Consider the following 19,461-nt stretch of genomic DNA (forward strand, 5'->3'; position numbering starts at 1 on the left):
AGGGTTATGGGGAGAAAGCGGGAAAGTGGAACTGATCCACTTCAGATCAGCCATGATCTTATTGAATGGCGGGGCAGGCTCGAAGGGCTAAATGACCTCTTCCTGCTCCCATTTCTTATGTTCTTATGTTATCTCAGATTGCAAAGGGATTTTGGTCAGTTGGGCCAGTGGGCTGACAAATGGCAGATGGAGTTTAATTTAGATAAATGCAAGGCATTTTGGTAGATTGAACCAGGGCAGGACTTAGTTAATGGTAGGGCACTGGGGAGAGTTACAGAACAAAGAGATCTAGGGTACATGTTCATAGCTCCTTGAAAGTGGAGTCACAGGTGGACAGAGTGGTGAAGAAGGCATTCGGCATGCTTGGTTTCATTGGTCAGAACATTGAATACAGGAGTTGGGACATCTTGTTGAAGTTGTACAAGACATTGGTAAGGCCACACTTGGAATACAGTGTACAGTTCTGGTCAACCTATTATAGAAAGGATATTATTAAATGAGAAAGAGTGCAGAAGAGATTTACTAGGATGCTCCCGGGACTTGATGGTTTGAGTTATAAGGAGAGGCTGGATAGACTGGGACTTTTTTCTCTGGAGTGTAGGAGGCTGAGGGATGATCTTATAGAGGTCTATAAAATAATGAGGGGCACAGATCAGCTAAATAGACAATTACAATAACCACACTTGGCAGTGCATTCCAGGCCCTCTACGTAAAAAACTTGCCCTGCACATCTCCACTGAACCTTTCCCCCCCGCATTATCTTGAACACGTGCCCCCTTGTGATTGTCATTTCTGCCTTGGGAAAAAGCTTCCAACTGTTCGCTCTATCTATGTCTCTCATAATTTTATAAACTTCAATCAGGTCGCCCCTCAGCCTCTGTCTTTCCAGGGAGAACAATCCCAGTTTATTCAATCTTTCCTCATAGCTAATACCCTCCATACCAGGCAGCATCCTGGTAAACCTTTTCTGTACTCTCTTCAAAGCCTCCATGTCCTTCAGGCAGTGTGACTGTAGGGAGACGTACAGAACAAACCTTCCAGTGATCTAGGAGAAAGCTATCCTTTGTGGTGGGCACAGTGAGGAGACAATATAGCACAGAAAATCAAAGAAGGGGCAGGAGCAATCCATTATACAAACAAGATTGACATATTAAAGAAGGATCAAAGCGTTGACAGAATTAACTCACCAACAAGCCTAGCCTGAGCACAGCCAAACACAGTGATGGGAGCGTCTTTCTCATAGTCCCTGTATCCACCACTTCTCTGAGGTAGAATCGGCGGCATGTTCAGATTAGACCGAATGTAATTACCTGTTTGAAAAGTAAATGTCAGAAGATTAACTCTTTAAATAGGAATGGACAAAGCGGGAATCAGAATTAGCACGCTTGTGAGGGGAGCTCATCATTTTGTTGAGAGCAGCGAGTCAGAGCGTTCAACGAGTGACACCAGTGGGCAACAAAAGCAGAGAACAAACATCACAAAACGCTGGCTGCTGCCTTGAAGAAAGAAAAATTCATGAAGAACCGCAGGATAAATGTCAAATGGCCATCTCTCAAAGTGTCTGGCAACCTTTCGGCACAGTGCAATCCCACATCATTGATGTACCATCATCAATACCAGACTAAACCTCCACCTTACGCACGGGGTCCATATCTACCATCCCATCACCGCAATGCACTTCCAATCACTTCAGCCGAGGCAGCTGCAGGAGAGGTAACTGGCAACAAGGCTTTTTTTTCTGTCTGCTTTCACATAATGCCTTTCACAGAATAAAAAGCCCCGATGAGCATCATAGGAGCGTGGTCAAACAACACTTGACACTGACTCAAGTATGGAAATATTAGGTCAGGCGATCAGGTTTTCAGGAACATTCTGAAGGAGGAAAGAGAAGCGGAGGGGGTTAGGAAGGGAATTCCAGAGACTAGGATGCTGAGAGGGGAAAAGTCAGTATATGTGCAAGAGTGCAGAGATCTCGGAGGATTGTATAGATCACCTTGAGCAGTCGCCTTGATCAGTTTGCTCCCAGTGAGCTTCAGTTTAAATTGAGGAGGAAAAGATAACCTAACCGGGGCCCTGGTATTGCGGGGGGGAGTAGGAACATCAGCCAATTTTCCCATTTCTGACCATTACCCAGAGACAGCCACAGGAGGATGTGTCTGGGCAGAATGTAGAGACTGGACTGCAATTGCCAAGAATCCCCCCAGTGACCAAAAAGCCTGCCCGAGTACTCATTCCAAGCTGAAGAATCTCCACTTGGACAAGATGTGAGGACTGACCTAGAACTTAAATCCAGGAAAGAAATTAATGTTACATTTCTATAGCTCCCTTTCACAACCTCAGAGTGTCCTGAGCAACGAAAGAAGGACAGTCACAGGACGGCGCAGTGATTAGCACTGCTGCCTCTCAGCGCCAGGGAGTCAGGTTCGATTCCCGGCTTAGGTCACTGTGTGGAATCTGCACGTTCTCCCTGGGTCTGCGTGGGTTTCCTCCAGGCACTCCACTTTCCTCTCACAGTCCGAAAGACGTACTGGTTAGGTGGATTGGCCATGTTAAATTCTCCCTCAATGCACCTGAACAAGCACTGGAGTGTGGCGATTAGGAGATTTTCACAGCAACTTCATTGCAATGACAATAATAAATATAAACTTTAAACTCAGATGGAATGTAGGAAAAGCAGCAGCCAATTTGTGGACAGCGAGCTCCCACAGCTGCAATGTGACCAGATCACCTATTTCAGTGACGTTAGTTAAGGGATAAATATTGACCATGGCACCAGGGGAAACTCCCCTGCAATTCTTCAAATAGTGCGGTGGGATGTTCTACATCCAGGTGAGAGGGGAGGCCAGGTGTCTGTTTAACACCTCAGCCAAAAAGACACTTCTGACAGTGCAGCATTCCCTCAGAACAACACTCGGGCATCTCAGCTTCAATCTAAAAGCAGCGGTGAGTAGGGAGGAGTCGGTAATGAACAGGTTTGACAGTCCGTGCTGGGACCAGACCAGAACCAACCTTTCGTATCGAAGCACTGACTAAGCCAATGTTTCCCAAAAACCACATCCATCCTTTCCCCATGTCGGCAAACGTACAGATCCCGCTTCTGTGGACAGGACCGCGAGTTCTTGGATACCATCTGTGACAACACAAAACACAGAACCATTTCTCAGTGACAGATTGAGAGAAGCAGAGATTCAATAAAACAAACGGGGGAGAGGAAAAAAAGAATCACTTTCGTGACCCTTTTCTCCACTGCAGGAAGCAATCTGATTTTTATCTGAGTCCCCTTTCAAACAGACATGCTTCAATGAAGTGCTTTGTGGAGTGACCCAGTTAAAGCAGTCACAGATAAATTAGAAAATAAAATCTGGTCTCCACACTCTGCCCTAGATTCCAGTTTGACCCAAATGCAACTCCCCACTGGACTTGACGAAATTCTTCAGCATTTGTTCCATTGGCTCCTCCCAGCACACTGCTTTCTACAATAGATGCCAGTAACATCGCCCGATAGCTTTTCCACCACCTGTACCACTGCATTGATAGAAAAGGTAAGAGTTACAGATGGGTGCCAAGCCGATACATAACCACGGATGCCGCAGCTCATCGTCCGGCCCCAAAAACATGGGCAACGAAAATTCCAGTGGGCTCTTGAATCTGCTGCGGTCACTGGCATGCCTCTCGGGGGGTGGAGGAAGGTCCTATATTCCGAACAGGTCTCACTGAAGTGGACGAGGAGAGGGCCTGAGCAGTTCAAATGAGCCTCCTGTAAAGTTAGCCCGGTTCTTCATCAGAGATGGAAGTCAACCCCTTCCCCCCTCCCCACACCCTCATGCACCCATACCTCGGCATCTTCCCAAAATGCTTCAATATTCCCTGCACAGATTTCCCGTGATGATCCCAGGCCCCTGGTAGAGGAGGGTGAGGTCAGACAGAGGAACTGGACTACGTCCGTGCGGTCAAAACATTTCTGCTACTTTTCGCTGATGTTTATTTTGAAGTTGAGCCCGAAATCAGCAGTGTTGTTTTGGCAGCTGACCTTGGGCAGGGGGAGCCCAGGATCACGTCCCCTCGTGCTAACACTTGTGGGGATGTTTTGATGAAGGAAGAATTTCAGGCCATCTTGTGTTGCTCCAGGTTGTCCAGCAGGTGGCAGACTGTGCACAGTTACGGTAAACAGTCTCACCACACCAGGTTTATTTGCTAGCACGAGCTTTCGGAGCGCTGCTCCTTCATCAGTTGGATGTTAACCTGGTGTTGAGAGACTACTTAACTGTGTCTACCTCAGTTCAACGCTGGCAACTCTACATCATGTGCACAGTTAGTGTCAAGAATTAGACCCTCGAGCCAGAATTTTACCACCTTGCCCACCCGAGGCCAGTGGAGAATGCCATTCTGCGAGCCTCGCCCACTCCAATCCCAGAGCAAGCGTGCTGGCAAAATTCCAGCATTGATCTCACATATTGGCCCAACTCTTCACAATAACGTTCAGACGGCCTCCTAGTTTGGTTTGACACCACAGTTAGGAAGGAGTTTGAGAGATACCAGGAAATAGGGAATTTAGTCACAAAGTGACCGGAGATACTGGGAGTTTTGTCCTCGGTGGAGAAGATTAAGGAGAGATTGGATAGAAGAAGTGTTCAAAATTATGGAGGGTTTTGATTGTGTGACTCAGCAGAGGCTGTCTTCAGTGGTTGATAAGATCATAAGGCGTAGCAGCAGCAGTGGTAGACCATTCAGCCCATCGAGTCTGCTCCACCATTTAATGAGACCATCTGATGTGATAATGCTCAACTCCTGCTTTCCTGCCTTTTCCCTATAACCCTCGATTCCTTTACTGATTAAAAATCTGTCCACCTCAGCCTTCAACATGCTCAATGACCCAGCCTCTACAGCCCTCTGCAGGAAAGAATTCCACAGGATAAAAGCAAATTACTACGGATGCTGGAATCTGAAACCAAAGAGAAAATGCTGGAAAATCTCAGCAGGTCTGGCAGCATCTGTAAGAAGAGAAAAGCTTTGACAAAGGGTCATCTGGACTGGAAACATCAGCTCTTTTCTCTCCTTCCAGATGCTGCCAGACCTGCTGAGATTTTCCAGCATTTTCTCTTTGGCAAAGAATTCCACAGATTTGCTACCCTCGGAGAAGAAATCCCTCCTCATCTCAGTCTTAAATGGGTGACCCCTCACTCTGAGATGATGCCCTTTGGTCCTAGACTCCCCCACAAGGAGCAACAACCCCTCAGCATCCACTCTGTCAAGGCCCCTGACAATCCAATGGGCGGGATTTTCCGGCCACGCTTGGTCCAAAACCGGAAAATCCCACCCAAGATCAACGGACATTTCCATGGTCTGCCCCTCACCCGCTATGACTCCCATAGTGGGTGGAATGGGAAAATTTGCCGCTATAAGTCTCAATAAGGTCCCTCTCATTCTTCTACACTCCAATGAGTACAGGCCCAATCTACTCAACCTCTCATAAGAAACCCATCTATTTCCTGTTAGATGACCACTCCTCTATCTGTGCTAATATGACATCCCCTACACTACCAGCTCTTATTTGAGTCATTAATGTGACAGTTTGCCCAATGCATTTTGGAAATCTTAGTGCACCACACCCATGGATTCCCCTTTATCAATGTTGCTTGTTCCTTCCCCAAAGAACTCTAATAAATTAGCGTAACACAATTTCCCTTTCACAAAACCATATTGAGCCTGATTGCATGGCCATTTTCTAAGTTCCCCACTAAAACCTCCTTAATAAAAGCTTCCAGCACTTTCCTTAAGATAAATGAGTGGAATGCACCATCTGAAAGGGCAGCAGGAGCAAAGCAGTAGTAACTTTCAAAAGGAAATTGGATAAATACTTGAAGGGAAAGCGCTAATGGAATGGGATAAATTGGATAGCTCTTGTAGCAAAGGAAAGATGGGCTGAGTGGTCTCCTTCTACAATGTATCATTCCATGTTTCTCCAGTCCCATTTATCAGGAGCGAATTCCTTACTTCAGGGTCAACTTTTTTTTTGTTTATATGCAATTCAATCCAATCAAAGTCTCAGCTGGTGAGACGTTCCCGATCCGAGCTGATAGAACAGGCTGGCCACTTCCTGTCTTGGGCTTGATCTACATGCTCCAAGCTGATTGGAGCAGGTACTGCACCGCCTCCAAGGCTTGGTTCATTTGCAATTTAGCCAAAAGGCCAAGATGCCACTTTAAAAATTGCTTCAAATAAATCCTCAGTGTATTGAGAGGGTGCAGAGGAGATTTACAAGGATGTTGCCTGGATTGGGAGCATGCCTTATGAAGATAGGTTGAGGGAGCTAGGGTCTCTTCTCCCTGGAGAGACAAAGGTTGAGAGGTGACCTGATAGAGGAATAGATAGGGTGGATTCTCGGAGGCTATTTCCCAGGGCTGAAATGGTCGCTCCGAGAGGACACAGGTGTAAGATGCTGGGAAGCAAGTACAGAGGAGATGTTAGGGGTAAGTTTTTCACTCAGAGGGTGGTGAGTGAGTGGAATCGGCTGCTATCGGTGGTGGTAAAGGCGAACTCACTGGGGTCTTTTAAAAGACTTCTGGATGAGTATATGGGATTTAATGGGATTGGGAGTTACAGATATTCTATAGCTTGGTAGGTATAGATGTGATCGGCGCAACTTGTGGGCCGAAGGGCCTGTTTGTTCCATGTTCTATGTTCTATGTAACCTCATGACTTCAACCAGGTGCAGGCTGCCAAACCACACTCAACCTGCTCCAAGTCAAGCTATGCTTTACTGTCACCCGGGTTTAGGGCTGGAACTCATGGCTCTCCACAGTGAATGTCACGTTAGCTCCTGCAACTGCAACTTACCGACATTGGTTGACAGATGACACTGGTTGGCAATGACAGAGCTTCACCTGGTCCCTGTTCCTCCTGGCACTTCCTCCGGAAAACACCATCACATAAACTGCTGCTCACAGAGGCAGTCGCAGTTAGAAATGAATTCGATCTAAACAAACAACAAGTAGGAAACAACAGGACTCTTCAGATTGGTAAATCACAGCATAAAGATAAAGCATGTCTCCAAGCACATTAAGAACATAAGAACATAAGAAATAGGAGCAGGAGTAGGCCATCCAGCCCTTCGAGCCTGCCCCGCCATTCAATAAGATCATGGCTGATCTGTTGTGGCTCAGTTCCACTTTCCCGCCCTCTCCCCATAACCCTTAATCCCCTCTCTTATCAAAAACCCATCAACCCGCTTCTTAAAAATATTTAGCGAGGCAGCCTCCACCACTTCAACGAGCAGAGAATTTCAGAGATTCACCACCCTTTGAGTGAAGAAGTTCCTCCTCAACTCCCAGAGTCTAGTGAATTTTGGTAAATTACCACTAGAGCATACACTATTTCCCCCACCATCTCTTTCAGTACCCGGAGATGCATTTCATCAGGACCAGGAGACTTGCCTACCTTTAGCCTCATTAACTTACCCAACACTACCCCTTTCATGATGATAGTTTCTAGGTCCTCACCTGCCATAGCCTTCCTGTCAATAATTTTTGGCATGTTATTGGTGTCTTCCACTGTGAAGACTGACACAAAATACCTGTTCAATGCCTCAGCCATTTTCTCATTTCCAGTTATTACATCCCCCTGCTTTACTAATGCTGTAACTACATGTAATACACCAACAAATTGTCAGAACCTACAGATAGAGTTCCTCGTGCTTTGCTCTTTCAGAGAGACATCACAGAGCATTAAGACAGGCTACTAATGTGTAAATACTAACAAGTTACCAATGGAGCTATTAACAACATAACTAAGACTAGGAATAGAGCAGATAGCCCCTCGAGTCTCCACCATCACTCAGATATGATCATGACTATCTTTTGCCTCAACTCCAATTTCCCATGCTGTGCTAATATCCCACAATTCCCTTAGTTCCCAAAAATCTACTGAATCCAGTCTTGAAAATACTTAACAACTCCCAGTGCTAAAGAATTCCAAAATTTGGAAATCCCAATCGCTTAACTTGGAAAGGACTTTACACAGAAGGTCCTGGAGTCTTCTGTCCTTCTCTATCCAGAGAATGTTCTCCTCAACCATTAAGACTACAAAAATAGTATCAATTTTCACCATATAGTAAAGACTTGCATTTCCACAGTCTCTTTAAGGACCTTAGGATATTCCAAGTGATTGATAACAATGAAGTGCTTTTTGTAGTGTGCTCACTGTTATAATATAGGAAATACATCAGCCAATTTACACACAGCAAGCTCTCACAAACACCAGTGAGATAATGACCAGATGGTCTGTATCCATGAGGTTGGCTGAGCCAAGACTCCAGGAGATCATCCCAAAGGCAGATTTGGTGTTTCAATAACATCCACATTTAGTGGCCATCTCAGCTCATCCTCTGCTAAAATCTTCATCTTTGCCTTTTTCACCTGTAGACGGGACTATTCCAGTGCATTCCTGGCTAGTCTCCCACACTCCAGTCTCCACAAACATGTAGTCATCCAAAGCTGTGCTGCTGGTGTCTTAAATTACAGCGTGTCCTGTTCCCGCGTGACCCGTGTTCAGTGTGTTCTGGGTCAAGCTGCGCTTCATTTTTAAAATGACCTTCCATCCCTCCAAGGCCTCACCCCCTCCCCAGCTCTGTAACTTTCTCCAGCCCCACAACCCCCAAAGATCTCTGCGTTCCTCTAATTCTGGTCTCTTGCAGATCCCCAATTTGAATTCTTCCACCATTGGTGACTGTGCCCCAAGCATGTTAAAGGCGTTACACAAATGTAAGTGATGTTTGTTGTTGACCCTAAATTGCTTTGTTACTTCGTTACTACTTATCTCAAAAGCTCCTGGATAATAAGAGTAAGAACATTAACCCACACCCCAAGATACAATCTACGTCGAGTAGAATCGGCTGTGTTGGGAAACTGCTTCCAATCCAAATCAACTGAAGTTAGTTTCAAATTCCTCTCAAGTCCATAAAGGCATTTCTTTTCCACTTTCTCCTTAAGCTAGCTTTAGGACTTTACAAAATCACTTTTGCTCTCAATTCATAGAGCCCCTACAGTGCAGAAGCAGGCTCATTGAGTCTCTCCAACAGAGCATTTTACCCAGGTCCTATACCCATAACCCCATGTATGTGTCCCGCTAATACCCACAACGTACACATCTTGGGGCGATAATCACTGCATTGCCCATTGTTGAAGGTGGCTTTGGGCTATGATTCTCCTCCGGTTGCCCAGACGACGGCTGGTGTTTACATGGTCATTATTCTTTGTAACACAGACAGCAGAATGCTACTCACCCATGGAAGACCCACGTATCGGATTCATCTGCTTTGGCGATGTAGTTTTCTGGGAGCAGCCCCGAGCAGCCGGTTGCCAGGGAGGTGCCGTAGATCCAGCCCTCACTGGTGCTGCTCTGTTCAATTGGGGACATGAATATATAATCGCCCTGCACCAATTCCAGCTCATCGTCATTCTGTGGTGTGTACGGGTACATCACTCGTAGAGTCTGATAAACAGGGCACAGGGGAAAGGTACTCAGGACATTGTTACAGAGCAAGCCAGCCAGGTACAGAGAACCCATCCACAAAATAAAAGATAAAAACATTGATTACATTTATCCAGAACACAGCCACAACATCTTCCCTCCCCCACACTACTACAGACATTGAACTGTACAGCATGGAAACAGGCCCTTCAGCCCAACTCCTCCATGCCAGCCAGGTTTCATAAATCAACTAGTCCCACTTGCCAGCTTTTGGCCCATAATCCCTCTCAACCTTTCCCATCCGTGTACCTGTCCAAATGTCTTTTAAATGTTGTAACTATACCCGCCTCTCCCACCCTCTCTGGCAGCTCATACCACCCTTTGTGTAAAAACATTGCTCCTCGGGTCCCTTTTAAATCTTTCCCCTCTCACCTTAAACCTATACCCTCAGGTTTTGGACTCTCCTACCCTGGGGAAAAGACTTTGGCTATTCGTCTTATCTATGCCCCTTCATGGCTTTATAACCCTCTATAAGGTCACCCCTTCATCCTCCTACACTGCAGGGGAAAAAGTCCCAGTCTATCCAACCTCTCCTTATGATTCAAGGTTGTGGTTACATGTGATAAGCCTCGGCCAGATGGGAGATGACTGGGTGACTCCCCCGGTTAACTGTGGTTGGAGACCATCTCCTACTGACAGCATTACTGCCAATGAAATAATCCAACCTGAGGTTTGTGGAGATTCTTAAGACAGATTGTTCAACATAAGTCCCTCTCTGACTCCACCTCACTGACACGTTGATGGTTAATAGACATTCCGGACAATTTTGGCGTCTGTGGGAATATTTTAACACTTTTCACAGACGGATCACTTAGCAACAAGTTCCGATGTGTTGGTTCGATTAGCGTCCCAAACAATGGGGTTATTTACTGAAGGTGGGCAGGCAGTGGGGTGAGAGTGTTGCAGTAACCCCTTCAGGCTGGGAGAGGCTAGCTAATTAAACATGGCCCATGTATTTACTTCACCCCAGTGTTTTGGGTGGGGGGGGGTGCACACACATCAGGGGAATATAGAAACAGGAGAAACCATCTAGCCTGTCCCACAACCTTATTAGATCATGACTGATCTGTATCTTAACCCCATCCACCCACTCATGTTTGTTCTGTATCCCTTACCACTCTTGCACAACCAGAATCAATCTCATTCTTTTAATGGACCTCCCAGCCTCAAAAGTTTTTTGAGGGAGGGGGTCCAGATTTCCAATGACACCTTCCATAAAGACATCACCCTGAACCTGCTCTAATTTTAAGGTTAAATGGTCTCTTTGTTCTGGATTCCCTACCCCCTCAGAGGAAAGTTTCTCACTCTCTAAGTTAATTGTTGAATCCCCACAGTACAAAAGGATGTTGTTTGGCCCATCAAACCGAGCATCCCACCCAGACCCCATCTCCCTAGCCCCACACATTTATCCCAAAAAACCTCAACGTACACATCTTGGGACACTAAGGTGCACTTTAGCATGGCCAATCAATGTAACTCGCACATCTTTGGACTTTGAGTGGAAACTGGAACACCCGGAGGAAACCCACGCAGACACGGGGAGAACATGCAGACTCCACACAGACAGTGACCCAAACCATAATTGAACCCGGGTCCCTGGCACAGTAAGGCAGCAATGCTAACTGCTGTGCCAAATCAGATCATCCCTGAATGTCCTATATGGAAGGGCTATAAGTATATGTTTGTCTACACGCAGACAGTTCCCCGTGCGAGAATATTCACCTCATGGTTAGCAAATCGGATATCACGAGAATAAATAGCAGCCACCCAATCACAGCCCAGTTTGAGGTCGACGCTGCGAGCCAGTTTTTCTAGGGCAGTCTGATGTGTGGGCTGGAAATGATAGGCTAGTGTGACATGGAGCTGCTTCTTGTGAGTCTCCACCTGGACATCTACAACACAGAGAGGGAGAGGGAGATGCAGAGAGGGAGAGGGAGAGGGTCACGCAGAGAGGGAGAGGGGGAGGGACACGCAGAGAGGGAGAGGGACAGGAGAGGGAGAGAGACACGCAAAGAGGGAGACGCAGAGAGGGAGGAGGGGGGCGCAGAGTGCGAGGGGGGTGTGCAGAAGCAGAGTGGGAGAGGGAGAGGCGAAGAGGGAAAGGGAGAGGCGGAGAGGGAGAGATAACAGGGAACAAAGATAATGTTAATGTTAATTAACGGATGAGCCAACGACAAATTATCGCGCAAGAGGATGTTATTCAGCCCCTTGAACTTCTTCTGACGTATAACCAAATCATGGGTGATTTATATTGTAACCCTATCCACTTGTCTTGGTTCCATATCTCATAATGCCTTTAGCTGGCAACAATCAATCCATTGATGCACCAAGCATCATACACAAGGGTAGGAAGAGGTCAGAGAGAAGGGGGAAAGCAGGCTTGGATTTTGACTGAGTTGAGATGACTTAGGAAACCTTTAGAAATGGCAGCAGGGACCCGATTCTGGGATTCCTGATCCCACCTCCAGGGATTCCCATTTTTAAACAGGATTTTAAAATGCATGCCAGCTGGTTCAGGACAAAAGCCTGCACCCCTGTCCTGGTCAGCTCCATCGCTGGATAAGCATGGCCTAGTCCAACACAGTTTTCAGAGTTTGGCCAGCAGTGGTTCGCTGCATCTCCGAGGACTTGTGAACTGTTGTCTACGTGGTAAGTGTAAAAGGAAAATTCAAAAGGTCTTCTTCATTGTCTCATGCCAGGGTAAGCCCCTCCTCTGGCTTCACATGCTCCCCCATGTCAAGCCAAAGCACTTCCATGCCCATTTACCCACTCTGTGCTGCATAGATACAACGAACAACAGTGACAATAGGATAGATTGTGTAAAACCTGCTCTTAAAAAAAATCATTGATAACTTTCCATTTTCTTAAAAGAAAACTAAATTTTACTAAAAGATAATAAAAGTGTCAATCACCCTGAACTTTAAAGTTTCAACAGCTGAAACTGCAAGCACATGAAACCTCTTATCATTGTGTAAATAAACATGATTCAATTGATGTCAGAGGTAGAAAAATCAGAGCTGTCAATCAAGCAGTGTTTTCCCAGGAATGCAGATGTTTCAGTACTCAAGTGGATGTCTGTTCTGAGTGATGTTGATCAAGGGATATATTTTGGCCTTGAAACAAGGGACAACTTCCTGCACTCCTTCAAAGCAGTACCTTGGATAGTTTCCATACACCCCTGAATATTAGACCAGGAATGTCAACTGGGTTCAAGCCTCAGAATTGGGACTTTTTTTTTAAAAATTAGTTAATTGGATGTCAGTTTTGTTGATGAGGGCAGCATTTGGTCCCCAACCCTATTTGAACCCGTCACCTCTGACTCAGAAGGTGAGACTGCTGTCCATTGAGCCACAGCAAACGGCTAATTGATTTTGCCCACTTCGTCTAACATGATTCTTAATGTGCTTCAAAATCAGAATTCTCACCTGCTTTACTCGTAGCTTCTGATGCAAAATCTGCAGCAAATTTCTTGATAATTTCTGCACTCTGCTCCTCCACAAAGAGGCCGATAAAGTTTGATGAAGTGTACAGCTCCAGAGGAAGAGGAAGAGGGAAGGTATCTTTCCATCGGCTCACCGTGTTCTGTAAGGCTTCGCAAAGACCTTCCACTTTACTGTCCTCGCACTGAAACAGCAACACCACCAGCCAGGGTTAGCTCATTTGACCAATGGATCCTGGGCACCCAGTATCAAATACCCAGCCCCTCGCCACTCCTGCACTGCTACAGGACCCAGTGACACGCTAAACCCACAGTTACAGGACCCAGTGACACGCTAAACCCACAGTGCTACAGGACCCAGTGACACGCTAAACCCACAGTGCTATAGGACCCAGTGACACGCTAAACCCACAGTTACAGGACCCAGTGACACGCTAAACCCACAGTGCTACAGGACCCAGTGACACGCTAAACCCACAGTGCTATAGGACCCAGTGACACGCTAAACCCACAGTTACAGGACCCAGTGACACGCTAAACCCACAGTGCTATAGGACCCAGTGACACGCTAAACCCACAGTTACAGGACCCAGTGACACGCTAAACCCACAGTTACAGGACCCAGTGACACGCTAAACCCACAGTGCTACAGGACCCAGTGACACGCTAAACCCACAGTGCTACAGGACCCAGTGACACGCTAAACCCACAGTGCTACAGGACCCAGTGACACGCTAAACCCACAGTGCTACAGGACCCAGTGACACGCTAAACCCACAGTGCTATAGGACCCAGTGACACGCTAAACCCACAGTTACAGGACCCAGTGACACGCTAAACCCACAGTTACAGGACCCAGTGACACGCTAAACCCACAGTGCTACAGGACCCAGTGACACGCTAAACCCACAGTGCTACAGGACCCAGTGACACGCTAAACCCATAGTGCTACAGGACCCAGTGACACGCTAAACCCACAGTGCTACAGGACCCAGTGACACGCTAAACCCACAGTTACAGGACCCAGTGACATGCTAAACCCACAGTGCTACAGGACCCAGTGACACGCTAAACCCATAGTGCTACAGGACCCAGTGACACGCTAAACCCACAGTTACAGGACCCAGTGACACGCTAAACCCACAGTTACAGGACCCAGTGACACGCTAAACCCACAGTTACAGGACCCAGTGACACGCTAAACCCACAGTGCTACAGGACCCAGTGACACACTAAACCCACAGTGCTACAGGACCCAGTGACACGCTAAACCCACAGTTACAGGACCCAGTGACACGCTAAACCCACAGTGCTACAGGACCCAGTGACACGCTAAACCCACAGTGCTACAGGACCCAGTGACACGCTAAACCCACAGTGCTATAGGACCCAGTGACACGCTAAACCCACAGTGCTACAGGACCCAGTGACATGCTAAACCCACAGTTACAGGACCCAGTGACACGCTAAACCCACAGTGCTACAGGACCCAGTGACACGCTAAACCCACAGTGCTATAGGACCCAGTGACACGCTAAACCCACAGTGCTATAGGACCCAGTGACACCCTAAACCCACAGTGCTACAGGACCCAGTGACACGCTAAACCCACAGTTACAGGACCCAGTGACATGCGAAACCCACAGTGCTACAGGACCCAGTGACACGCTAAACCCACAGTGCTATAGGACCCAGTGACACGCTAAACCCACAGTGCTATAGGACCCAGTGACACGCTAAACCCACAGTTACAGGACCCAGTGACACGCTAAACCCACAGTTACAGGACCCAGTGACACGCTAAACCCACAGTTACAGGACCCAGTGACACGCTAAACCCACAGTGCTACAGGACCCAGTGACACGCTAAACCCACAGTGCTACAGGACCCAGTGACACGCTAAACCCACAGTGCTACAGGACCCAGTGACACACTAAACCCACAGTTACAGGACCCAGTGACACGCTAAACCCACAGTGCTACAGGACCCAGTGACACACTAAACCCACAGTGCTACAGGACCCAGTGACACGCTAAACCCACAGTGCTACAGGACCCAGTGACACGCTAAACCCACAGTTACAGGACCCAGTGACACGCTAAACCCACAGTTACAGGACCCAGTGACACGCTAAACCCACAGTGCTACAGGACCCAGTGACACGCTAAACCCACAGTGCTACAGGACCCAGTGACACGCTAAACCCACAGTGCTATAGGACCCAGTGACACACTAAACCCACAGTGCTACAGGACCCAGTGACACGCTAAACCCACAGTGCTACAGGACCCAGTGACACGCTAAACCCACAGTGCTACAGGACCCAGTGACACGCTAAACCCACAGTGCTATAGGACCCAGTGACACGCTAAACCCACAGTGCTATAGGACCCAGTGACACGCTAAACCCACAGTGCTACAGGACCCAGTGACACACTAAACCCACAGTGCTATAGGACCCAGTGACACACTAAACCCACAGTTACAGGACCCAGTGACACGCTAAACCCACAGTTACAGGACCCAGTGACACACTAAACCCACAGTGCTATAGGACCCAGTGACACACTAAACCCACAGTTACAGGACCCAGTGACACACTAAACCCACAGTTACAGGACCCAGTGACACACTAAACCCACAGTTACAGGACCCAGTGACACGCTAAACCCACAGTGCTACAGGACCCAGTGACACGCTAAACCCACAGTGCTACAGGACCCAGTGACACGCTAAACCCACAGTGCTACAGGACCCAGTGACACGCTAAACCCACAGTGCTACAGGACCCAGTGACACGCTAAACCCACAGTTACAGGACCCAGTGACACGTTAAACCCACAGTGCTACAGAACCCAGTGACACGCTAAACCCACAGTGCTACAGAACCCAGTGACACGCTAAACCCACAGTGCTACAGAACCCAGTGACACGCTAAACCCACAGTGCTACAGAACCCAGTGACACGCTAAACCCACAGTGCTACGCTAAACCCACAGTGCTACAGAACCCAGTGACACGCTAAACCCAAAGTGCTACAGAACGCAGTGACACACTAAACCCACAGTTACAGGATGCAGTGACACACTAAACCCTCTCAGTGACACACTAAACTCAGTGCTTCAAGACCTAGTGACACATCCCTTCCCAGAGACATTTCTTTTCAATGAGTATACGCCAACATGTGCCAGATACGAAGAGGAGAAAATAAATAAATTAAACTTTCCTAATCCTGTCACATGGTCCCTCCTAGGACAGGCACAATGGATTGTATGGCCTCTCTTTGAGTAGTTTGAATCTAAGCCCCAGATTTAACCCTGGAGGTTCCTCAGAAACAGGTTGTGAAGACTCGGGTCACTCACCATAAAGAACTGGCAGAGGGTGATGTGAGGGAAGATGTTGTGAGCCTTGTTTTTGCCGCACACTTGTCGTGACTGATGCCAGTACTCAAACAGCTTGGTGGCCAACGGTCCAGTGGGACGCAGGTAAAGAACATATTCCCGAGGAAGAGGATCATCCAGGAAGGGGTCGTCAACGTGGGAAAACAGCCTGACACAAAGGGGGGAGCGGAAAAAGAAGAGACTGAAGTGAATTTCCTGACTCAGAGGATGGCACTTATTTAAAAACACTCCGCTATCAGATAGGCACAGAGACTGAAAAGAAAAATCAATGGGGTGTCGCTGCGTCCACTCTCAGCCCTCATCCAGCCGTCACTCCCCACCCGGCTAAATCAACTGTGCAGCAGGACAGAAAGGAATTAAAACCATCAAGCTGCAGGGGAGGGAGGGTACGGCAGTGAGGTGAAACAATCTCTCCCGTTGTTGTTTTTACACAGGCACAGGGGACTTTGTGGAGAGTCAATCAACCCAGCAACTCTCCGTCTCACCAAATGCTTCAGCTCAGTGTATACAGGACGAGATGATGAACTTTGAGTGCTGTTCCTGTACAGAGCACCAATGTACAATCATAGAACTTATGGTGGCACAATGGTTAGCACTGCTGCCTCACAGTGCTAGGGGCCCCGGGTGATTATATGCGTGGAGCCTGCACGTTCTTCCTGTCTCTGCGTGGGTTTCATCCCCCAGTCCAAAGGTTATTGGCCATGCTAAATTGCCCCTTGGTATCCCAAGATGTGTAGGTTGGAGGCGGGCAGGAATTAGCAGGGTTATGATAGGGGTTTATAGCAATAGGGTGTGGGTGGGATGCTCCATTGGAGTGTCCATGTAGAATCAATGGGCCAAATGGCCTGCTTCTGCACTGTAGGAATTCAATGATTCTAACTGCATTCAGATTTCCGTGAGTCATAGAAATGTGATAGAGGAGGCCGTTTGGCCCATCTTTGAACAACAAAAACTGGGATGCTGATGAATCAGAGGGGTATTGTTCACATCCACACACTATTTCCCAACCTGCTCCATGTCCTGGGTGATTGACGGCTGAAATAACCCTCCTGAAAAAGCTCGAGAGGCTGGGGACCTGCTGAAAGTATCAAAACAAAATTGGATCCATTTCTGTTGGGTTTAAGGAACAGGTAGATGGAGTTTAAGATGCAAATTAGCCATGATCTATTTGAATAGTGGAACATAATTAAATGGACTGCTCAGACGCCTCTCTGTTGTCCCTTAGTTGCTTCTTGAGATAGGGGCCCTACCTCTAGTTCTCTTGAGGGATATTAAGAGTCAAGAATATGTTGTGGAACTGGAATAAGGTGTTCACCAAACTGCATCAAGGTCTAGGGACCTTTCCCCTCAGAGTATTTGTGAAGCAGTTAGATTTTGATGATAATCCAGATCATTTCATAAAGCTGTTCTGGTGCCAGACCAAACGCGAAGATTTAAATGTGATTTGTCACGGCGGGATTCAAACTCAACCTCTGAATTATTATTTCAATTACAATAACCACACATTGTTCAGCGGAGGCTCACATGGACATCCCCATGCATCTGCTCCCCTTGTCCTCCTTGGTTGTGGAAACATAAGTTTAAAGGTGCTGTCGAAGGAACTTAGGTAAGTTACTGCAGACCATCTTGTCGATCGTTCACACTGGAGGGAGTGAATGATTCAGGTGGAGGAAGGGTTGCCCAAGTCTGGTAAGATTGAAAGCTTGAATTTTTTGGAACAGGAATAGATCAACCAGCCTGGGTCATTCTTGGCCAATTCCATTGTTCAACAGATTAACTTGCAAGGTGGCCAAAATCAGAGAACTGGAATTAATGAATTTGGGCTTGTGTACCACACGTACCATAAAAACTTCAAGAGCCTGGTGGGGAACATCTTATAAATACTTCTTGCTTTAATCATCTGTTAGGAAGCACTAGGTCTGTGGTTTTCCCTCCCAGGAGAATGCAGTTCATGCTTGACTAACGAAAGAGTTGAGCTGTGCAACAGAGGGTATTCCTTTGAACTCTGGGGGAAACTCTCCCACACAGAGCAGAGGTTCATTGTGAGGCAGTGACGTAGTGATATTGTCACTGGACTAGTAATCTGGAGACCCGGGTTCAAATCCCACCGTGGAAGGTGGTGAAATTGGAATTCAATAAAAATCTGGAATTAAAAGTCTGATGATGACCAAACTCATTTTGGTTTACTAATGTCTGTCGAGGACTAATGTCCTTCCTGGTCTGGTCTACATGTGACTCCAGATCCACAGTTGATTCTTCAATGCCCTCAGGGATGGCCTAGCTAGCGACGACCACACCCTATGAATGAATTTTTTTAAAAAAATCAGCCTGCATCTCCAAATTTGTGCAACCCTGTTCTGTGCTGTTTAAACTGATGCAGAAATTGGCAGGGGTTTGAGATGAGTGGCTTGCAGTAGAGAATGGATGGATGGGGTGCCAAGCTTGGTTGAAGACTCAACTAGGGAAGAGATATCATCTGGTTTCCTTCTTCCTGCATGCGATCCTATCTGGAAAATCGGTATGTAGAAATCAGACAAGATTAGGTTGGGATTGGATATGATGCTGTCTGGTTTGAACCTGGTGATAAGTTGAGTTCATCCAAAAAGACTGACAAGTGGTGGGAAGGTGCCTGACTCCCACAGGATTGGAACAGAGTGCTGATTTTTAAGGGTTAAAGTAGAAATTGTTGAGTATAAAGGGAATTGAGATGGCCTCACTCCCCAACTCAACTCCCAAAGTTCCTGTCTGCTTTAAGATCAATGGAGAGAGTTTCATTGTCACCCACAGAGACAGGTTGGAGGCAGTGGCCTCAAACAATTTCAAGCTTAAGTCATTGCTTTATTGCACAGGCTCTCGCTGAGATCAGGTTAGCGTTGGTATTTATTAGAAAGTCTAATTAATAAAGGTTATGGCAGAGCTGGTGTCCAATTCGAAGAATTCATGTTACTACAGTAAATTTTAACACCAATTCATTCACGTAAGCCTTTAACAGGGCCAGACAACAGAGAGATTTAGCACATGCAGAGCAGATGAGAGGTTTTGTTTTAAAAAAGAAAGCCTTTGTCTGCATAAATACTGCTATGTTTCATCC

At 47.0% G+C, this 19,461-nt stretch overlaps 1 protein-coding gene across 1 annotated transcript in view; it reads right to left on the reverse strand.

Moving 5' to 3' along the window:
- LOC145359751 (ubiquitin-associated and SH3 domain-containing protein B-like) overlaps window positions 1-19,461 on the reverse strand; it is a 147,364-nt gene that overhangs the window by 12,251 nt on the left and 115,652 nt on the right. The window contains exons 3-9 of the mRNA XM_080214510.1: window positions 16,332-16,518; window positions 12,954-13,152; window positions 11,251-11,420; window positions 9,281-9,489; window positions 6,838-6,976; window positions 3,010-3,130; window positions 1,188-1,310 (exon numbers count right to left, since the gene is read on the reverse strand). Of these exons, the coding sequence (XP_080070636.1) occupies window positions 1,188-1,310; window positions 3,010-3,130; window positions 6,838-6,976; window positions 9,281-9,489; window positions 11,251-11,420; window positions 12,954-13,152; window positions 16,332-16,518 (1,148 nt within the window). The remainder of the gene's footprint in view (window positions 1-1,187; window positions 1,311-3,009; window positions 3,131-6,837; window positions 6,977-9,280; window positions 9,490-11,250; window positions 11,421-12,953; window positions 13,153-16,331; window positions 16,519-19,461) is intronic.

This window comes from Carcharhinus amblyrhynchos, chromosome 29 (genome assembly GCF_965287045.1).
Source record: "Carcharhinus amblyrhynchos chromosome 29, sCarAmb.v2.hapA, whole genome shotgun sequence".
NCBI lineage: Eukaryota > Metazoa > Chordata > Chondrichthyes > Carcharhiniformes > Carcharhinidae > Carcharhinus > Carcharhinus amblyrhynchos.